This window comes from Cucurbita moschata, unplaced genomic scaffold (genome assembly GCF_002738365.1).
Source record: "Cucurbita moschata cultivar Rifu unplaced genomic scaffold, Cmos_1.0 Cmo_Scf00007, whole genome shotgun sequence".
Lineage (NCBI taxonomy): Eukaryota > Viridiplantae > Streptophyta > Magnoliopsida > Cucurbitales > Cucurbitaceae > Cucurbita > Cucurbita moschata.
In genome coordinates this window covers 4,021,028-4,029,576 of record NW_019268523.1, presented here as the reverse complement: position 1 = coordinate 4,029,576, position 8,549 = coordinate 4,021,028, and the positions used below count along the sequence as shown (strand labels likewise).

At 32.4% G+C, this 8,549-nt stretch overlaps 1 protein-coding gene across 1 annotated transcript; it reads right to left on the bottom strand.

Moving 5' to 3' along the window:
- Window positions 1-1,698: 1,698 nt before the first annotated feature.
- LOC111445488 (V-type proton ATPase subunit C) lies at window positions 1,699-7,756 on the bottom strand. The gene is made up of 11 exons (XM_023083898.1): window positions 7,531-7,756; window positions 7,375-7,443; window positions 7,038-7,165; window positions 6,833-6,932; window positions 5,199-5,266; window positions 4,985-5,126; window positions 4,646-4,762; window positions 4,424-4,549; window positions 4,258-4,341; window positions 4,098-4,177; window positions 1,699-2,139 (listed from the first exon to the last, which is right to left on the bottom strand). Exons 1-11 carry the CDS (start codon window positions 7,642-7,644, stop codon window positions 2,037-2,039), a joined length of 1,131 nt encoding a protein of 376 aa, XP_022939666.1. The 5' UTR covers window positions 7,645-7,756; the 3' UTR covers window positions 1,699-2,036.
- Window positions 7,757-8,549: the final 793 nt, after the last annotated feature.

Below are 8,549 nucleotides of genomic sequence, written 5' to 3'. Positions count from 1 at the left end.
TTTATTTTTATTTTTATTTATTTATTTATTTTTATTTTTATTTTTTTTTTTTTTTTTTTTTTTTTCAAAATCAACATTAATTTCTTAACAAAGTTATCTCCCTTTGTTCAAATTCTAAACCAATTTTGATTTTATTTTATTTTATTTTTAACGTTAGGTAAGAATCAATATATTAATTGTAGAAGGTTCGACTCCCATATCTAATATTCTCAAACTATAAGATGCAAATATATCTCAAATTAGATAGAAATAGAAGAGATCTTCTCACGTAAAAGTGCACATATTTTTGTTTTTAAATTGTGTTAAAAGAAAAAATTATCCAATCATAATTTCAAAGTGCACAATATCGTACTATTATAGAGACATGAAAAGACTTTTTATCTTAATATGTATTATAAGAGTCATATCCTAATATTTACCTAAATAAGAGCCTAAAAGTGTTGCAAAAAGTTTTTGATAAATCTATGATGCATACCAAAATATTCATGCTATATGTTAAAGTCCGAGACTCAATATAGTTATTGATAATGTTTAAAGATAAGCTTAACGATCTTTTGTTCGTTGAGAATGCAAATATAATATACTCTTAGTGAAAAAGTAATTAAATTTTTTTTTGCTAGTTGGTGCTTTTAAGGTGAAGTAAGAGAGCTATAAAAAAAAGTGTTCATAGAATTACATCTAAGTTACATTATAAGTAACATTGATGTTTACATGTTGCAACAGTTCCTTCAATTTGGGGTGAGATAAAGCATCATTTGAAATATCCCCATTATAGATTTAGAAGTTATCATCGCTAATCGCTAATTTGGCGTTAATTAAGTGTATGTGTCTTTTCATTTTTGGTCAAATGTTTGAAAAAAAACTTTTTCTTTTAAATTTGACAATATGTGAGGAAAATTTAAAATTCTAACTTCTTGACCGAGTTACATATTTTATGTCAGTTTGAGTTATATATGATCTCATTATTAGATATATCATACACCAACTAATACGCCAACTAATACGTGATTCAGTAACATACTCAAATATATAATTCACATTACTGTGTCCTCTTAAAAAAAATTGACAAAAGAAGACCCAATAATACAAATAAGCCACCAACCATTTGTACATCCCGCTTAAATTAATCATCGAAATAAGATATAGACGTATATGAACACACATTATTATAATATATTATACATAAAAATAATTAAAACCATGATGTAAGTAGTTTTATCAACATACTAGCATACTATAAATAATAAATTCAACCATAAATAGTTCTCTTAGAAAAAGAGTTTACGAAAAAGAAAAAGAAATATAAATAAGTCGCACATTTATCAACATCAATATCCATGTTCCTGCCACGTGTATTTGTAATCCCGGATTATGGATTACTTCATAAAGTTCACATTAGATATAGAAGGCTGGAGTACACAAAATATTGAGTCAGTAAATTTCAATTTCACCTCCAATAACTAACCACCATTGACAAACATTTTTAACAGCAATTCCAGGTAAAAAGTAAAACCAAAACACACATCTTTCTTATTCCTTCAGTCAGCACAACATAGACATGATCCTATATTTCAAAACTCTTGCAAGAAATGTCTGTGCCATGGTAGAATCACCATGGAAACCAACACACTCTTGCTTCTCCTGTTGCCTAATGCATGCACATAGTCTAACTGGGTTCAGAAGGGAAGCTCAGTGCAATAAAATCAAACATCAAGAAGAAACGACTTTACTTGAACAAGATCTGTTCTATAGATTGTATATAGTAATTTCGTTTGGTGCCGAATGGCGTACCTTTACAAAAATGCTGAAGTACTTGAACAGTAATTCTCAGAATATAAGATTATTGACAAATCCAATAAATACGTAAGCTTCATATCTAGCACAGAACCCTCACATGAACAACTTGAGATGCAATTATTCATAAACAACCACGAATAGGAATATGACGGTGAAATAATAGAATGTAGGGTCTGGTTCACTCCACTATTATTGGTCTACAGGGAACAAACCTTCTGAACTTTGAACGTGAAGGAGAATTAGGCAAGATTGATTGTGAAGGAGACATATGGATGTGCATCAGAGTCTCCCCCCAGACCAGCCATCGCTCCTCCCACTTCATCTTCAGTTTTCCAATATGTACTGCACAACCAAAATTCTAAATTGTAAAATACTTGCATCATAAACAGCCACAAAATAATTCCATATACACAAAATCCATAGCACATGGAAACAGAGACAAGCTTTCTTCCCCTCTGTTGAGTTCAAAAATGGCAGAGGTAAGGAACAAGGTCCTCAAATCCGAAAAGATAATAAGTGTCTTATCCATTGAGTTATATTCAGATTCGCAACACAGAGACAAGCTGGTAGGACACAAATATAGCAAGGACATGTTTAGCCGAATATGTGCTTAAACCCTACTTTAGTCCCTAAATTTACATTTCTGGTAAAAAAATTGTACATTTAATAGAAACCTTAGACTACTTGTTTCCAGACCCAGTATAAAGAACTCCATATCTTGGAACAATAGAAATATAAAATTATGTTGAGTTGAATCTTTTTTTCACTCGAAATTGATCTTTTTATATTCAATATTTATGTTTACGCCCAATAATTTCTTAAATAAAAAAGAAATCATCAATAATCAAGTCCAGAATGTTGAGAGTGTCCAACAAGTATTGGGATACACCACCCAGGTCATGATTCATAGAGTAGGACGGTTCAATGAACCTTAATAGATGCTATCTAGCTTCGGAAAGCACAAAGAAGGTAAACTCAAAATTCAAATAGGCAATTTAGTTCACTATTGTTACAACGGAGAAGGCATAGGATCTGTTTGATAAACATTATTTTACCATTTTCTTCCAAATTTTCTAAGTTCAAAAAATAAACTTACCAATAGTTTCTTTTCATTATTCACTTTTCAAAATATTCTTGAAGTTCTAGAAAAACTTTAAAATTTTGAAAGAGTGCTGTTTGGGAGATTGTTTTAAACTAGTCTTGTATTTTTCAGGACAAAAATAAATGTTTAACTGAATAATAAAAATTATTTTTTCTCAAGTCTATTAACCTATTTTCTAGAACTAAGAATTGTTTCTCCATTTTAAATTCATGGACATATATGAATCGTGATTTTGAAAGGCACAATACTCAACCTTTAAAAACCACCTGTTAGCATCTAATCATAGAGACCAAAAATTGATTTGATAAGCACAAAAATGTTTTGGATATAGTTTTAAGAACCTACTTTTTGTTTATGAATTTTGGCTGAGGTTGTAGAAATATTCTTAAAGATAGGTGATAAAACAAAAAGATGTTAGTGAACAAACTTATCGTTTAAAAACAGAAAACTAAAAGAGGATCAATCTTAAAAGAAACACTTGAATTCCTAGTCAAATTTTAACAACAAAAACTAAGTTTTTTAGTTTTTCAAAACTTGATTTTTGAAATATGAGTAGAACATGGATAACGAAACATGGAAACTTATTGGTGGAAATGATGTTTATAAGCTTGATTTTAAAAAACCAAATAATTATCAGACCTTAACATATCAAACTGTCCCTTAACTAAACAACAATAGTAAACAATGGGAAAGGTTTCCATGCATACGGATAGCAAAGATCAAGTAAGCATTAATACCTCAGTTTTATATCTATTAATTTAATAAATCCAACGAGACAACAGTTATCATGGAACTTTTAAGACTTCTATTTTGGTATTGAGTTTAATTCTACCTGAATTGACAATAGCTTCATGTTTTATGGGGTGAAGAATTCTCTTGCACATAACAATGGTAACGGATACATCTTATTAATGATCTAACTGTCTAAACAATATATGGAGGCAACATTAGCAAGTGGAAAATGGCATCCTAAATCATATCCAGATAAGGTGTTTGTGACAGGTGTCTGATATGACAATTTCATGTTCACCACCAGTAAACCATAGTTGATTCTTAACTAAACAAACATGGCAGCATAACAATTGAATCTTTAACCAGTTACTGTCAGTCAACATGATGTGCAGTTCAATATTTACTGCGAGCAACTCTGCAAACATTCATTAAATGCCAAAAGAACATGAAAATACTCGTAACTTACCTGTTAGCACTGTCGCACAAACCTTCAAGGATTGATCGTACTTTCTTCTCACTTTTAACAGATGGTGACAAAACAGATGCCTGCAAATGATTGACAGAATCAGCTTTGTCGAAAGAGGAAATGGTTGGCAGAAACCAGGGAGCCAATGCAAGACATGTACCAAGAAGGATGGTGGTAAGCCGTATCTCAGGATACTCTCAGCAAAGACACGTACGGCACAAAAGTGCATCCAGGAAATGAAAACCTGCAGATTTGAAAGAAACTCAATCAGAGGAAAGGAATAAATTACCGGCATTTTTATAGTTACACTTGGAAGAAGGAGCAACCTCAGCATAACTAGCGTAGGACCACTGCAATAAAGAACTTCTCAAACTTTCCTGGTCCTGCACCAACTTTTCTAACTCCTGTTTTCTACTCTCTTGTGCTTCTGGACTATATTCAAATTCACGAATCTCCAACACATTAAGATTAAAAGAAATTAGGCTTGAAAACTACAGTATAATAATAATTGGTTATAAAAAATTATTCAAAATGTATTAAATATTCACCTGGAACCCTTTTTCACGTGCACTTGTTTTGAAATTGTCTGCAACGCGATTAAAGAGTGTTACGGAGTAAAGGGCATATTCATTATCCTCGTATAACTTCTTGGAAGACCTGGGAACCTAAAAAAGCTTAGCATAATTATGAGAACATAAAAAGAACAGAACAAGAGACAAGAAGTAGAAGCATTACAGTCCCAGACATTTCAACATTGTGAGGCTACAGTAATTTATCTCACCTACCCTAACATAATCTAACTCAGCCATAGAAAGCTTACCATGCAAATCATAATCCTATTAAAATGTGGTACAAGAGGGAGATAGAAGTTAAAAACATAAACTTACCACATAGCTAGTCAGTGTTTCATAGCTAGATAGCCACTCCTTCTGCGAGTACTTAGGAACAACCACAAGAAGGGTTGTTAGATGTTCTGAGATAATTATGTCCTCTGGTTTTACAAGATTGGAAATATCCCGGACTGCTAAGCTGATGAAACGAAGATCAATTAGAAACATCATATAGGCTAAATACAAATGTATCAATTATGAGCACTCATACCTTCCACTTTGCTTTCTGTTAATGGCATTAAGTTGACTCCGCACATTATTGTACTCAGCAACGCGAATCTAGCAATAGAAATAGCTTTCACTGAAAATTTCTACTGGAAATGCCTAAAAGGTTTCAGTTACTTTTGGTTTGTCTAGCACCCACGGGCAGTAAAGAAATTTCATGAAAATAAAAAAGTTTCAGGAGAGCACTAAATAAAATAGCATACATTAAGTTGCCATTGAGAAGAAATATCTGTATTGATAATAAAACCAGAAAAATGTTGCAAGTTAGGAAATCAATGAATTAGGTTATGGAGTGACAGTAAAACCTAGGAAGCATTGACACTTTGGTGAGGAAAATATGTTCGATTGGACCACATATCTAACCCTTAAACACTAGTCAAACATGTGTTGGATGCTTGTCAGGTATGCTAGAAACATGTTGAGCTCTAGTTGAATCATAATACACACATGTTAGGCACCTGTGAACATTTGTTTAGAAATTATTAGATAATTGAAAAAAAGTGTTAAATTTCATATTTGTTGTTGTCTTGAAAAATACATTATAAAATATGTGAGAAAAACTAGTAATTTGTGAGAGTGGAAAACATCAATATCGATTAAATTAATCTTCAAAAGATATTTTATAATTTATAAAATTATTGTTTGGTTACAATTTTTCAAAACGTTTGCTATAGAGAAGAGAACCTTTAGAAAATTGTGAATAATTTCTCCTCAGAATGGTTGCATGTTCTCAAATTAAAAGTTGAAACCTAGTTCTAATGTGAAAAACAATGTACTGAATGAAAATATTCACATATGCTCGGAATATATAGTCCAATACACTTATCTTCCTCATGTCCATATCTTAAATTTCTAGAATATGAAGTATTACGTCATGTCCATGTCCTTGCATCTTAGGATATAAATACAAAATCTTCAACACATCTGTTTCCTAATTAATTGCATATGCAAGTGTCTGCACTTGCTCATCATCTCAAGTTCTAGTAAAGTCTGCTACAGTCTTATTAATGGCTACTGCCTCGCTGATAAGGCTAGATAAAAAGAGAGGAAGATTATTATAATATGATCATGATAGTTCAAAAAATTTAAGAACATCCTAAAATTTACTTTTTCACATAAGAAACAATCGAAAGATATATTCCAAAAAGAGCAGAAATAGACTAAGGCCAAGGTAGAGGGAACCAAATTGAACTTGACTGTACAAGACTTGAGATTTCATACCTTGTCCATCAACTCCCACTTTCTTCCAAGCCATTATTTCTCAATAAAACAACCAGTAAATTTTTTTTAACACCTAACCATTAGTGCTTATATATATATATATATTAAGATCATGATTCGCAGCAATCATGATGGGCAAGGGCAAGGGCAAAACAAATACCAACTCCATCAAGCAAACATAATCACAACGGTCATAAATTATTAAAAATGAAGGAGGATATCCTAATGGAGGATATCCTAATGGAGGATAATCAACTTCTTCTAATCTTCCCATATGTTACAGTAGGATTTTGGAAATCTTATGGAGAAAATTATTCACAGCCTAGACAAAAGTTTCAACAACTTATGATAGTCACATCTCAACCTGGGCATCAGATCAAACAAAAAAAAAAACGTTACCTTAAGGTCATCCTCAGTCTTGGCCACTTGACTGTGAATGTTATCCACAATGTCTCTCAGAGGCGATATTGTTGGGTACTTGGCTTCATCCCACACAAACCTTCCATTACCAAACAAAATTCATCACATCATGCAGACATGTGACCACAAAATCGAACCTAATTTCCCAAAATGAAATCACTTCTTAAGAAAACGCCCATTTTACCTAGTAAGATACGAATCTATGGGGACTCCATCAACCGTCAAAACATTGCTCTCCACACCAGAAACCTTCTCTAGTTCCTCGATCTGCCGTTTGATTTTCTGGGAAACTCCTTCCACGAAGCTGTTCGACTGCACAATGAAATGAATTTTTGAAACTTCTAATACCATACTAAAAACTGGAAACATAAAGATCGCGCAGATTTTCGGCCCAATTCTATTCTTTTTTAAAAAAACAGCATTCTAAGAACAAATCAAATCGCATTTGAAAATTCAACAGACTTCAAACTAAATTCAAATACGCATAAACAACATTTTAACCAGAAACAGGAAAGCAATACCTTGAGAAGATCATCGCTGAGGGAAAGGAGCGAATCCAGCGTTCCTACGCGGAGATTAGGAACATTGAGCTAAACAAAAGAAAAATCAGAAACATTAAAAGAAAGTAAAATCATGAAAATCAAGCAGATTTGAAGATTTGACGGTGAAATCAGTACTCTGTATAGAGGAGTATCGAAAGAATGCTTGGAGATTTGCTCTTGAAGGCGATTCCATAGGGAAGAGGCGGAGCCTTGAACAGGTAAAGAGACCATCCAGTATCTGCTCGCCATTACAGCTTTGTTCCCAAGCTGTGGAAGTATCAACTGAAAACGAGAGCGAGAGAGAAGAACGAAGCTGTTGCAGCCGAGATCAAGAGCTTTCTCTCTCTTTCTCTCTCTCTCTCTCATCTTCTTATTTCATTGACGTCATCTCAAGATCTCTAAAATTTTCAACGGCTCAGATTCATTTACACCATGAACGTATATGCGACAAAGAATTTTTTTTTTTCTGAAGTAAAATTAATAATTTTTTCTTAAGATTTAAATTAATAAAAATACTCCTAAATTTTATTATTATTATTTTTTTAACTTAAAACTATTTTTAAATTCACCAAAATTTCGACAATACTTTTTTAAATATTCTTACTATTAATACTTTTAAAAAATATCTATAAATTTTTAAAATTTTAAAAACTTCAAAAACATTTTTTAATTTTTTAAAAATGAAATTAAAAGATACTCCTGGATTTTTATTTTTTATAAAGGTTAAAGTATAACAATGATTTTAAAATATAAGTAATCATCCAAATTAAATATTCATCGCAATAAATTTTTAAAAATATTGATCACAGTTCATTATCTATTGTCTTGAGATCTTAGTCGACGACTAAAACGAGAAATAAACTTTTCTAAATTTTTAAAGGGTCTTCTCTCAAATTTACGATAGTCGAGTCTCTCTCTATCGCATAGCCATCACTCTCTCACAGCCATCAACGGCACCCGTCGCGCCACGCCATTAGTTTGATGTTTGTCTATTAATAGCGAAATTCGACATTGATATAGCATTTGTTTACGACTCCGCCAACGATTTGGAAAAAGTCCTTTGGAAGGCAACGAGGTAGGATAGGTCTTGCAGCAACAGGAGAGACACTGGGTTCGTCGAAATGGTGTTGAGGAAGAGGCCGACGCGAGACAGC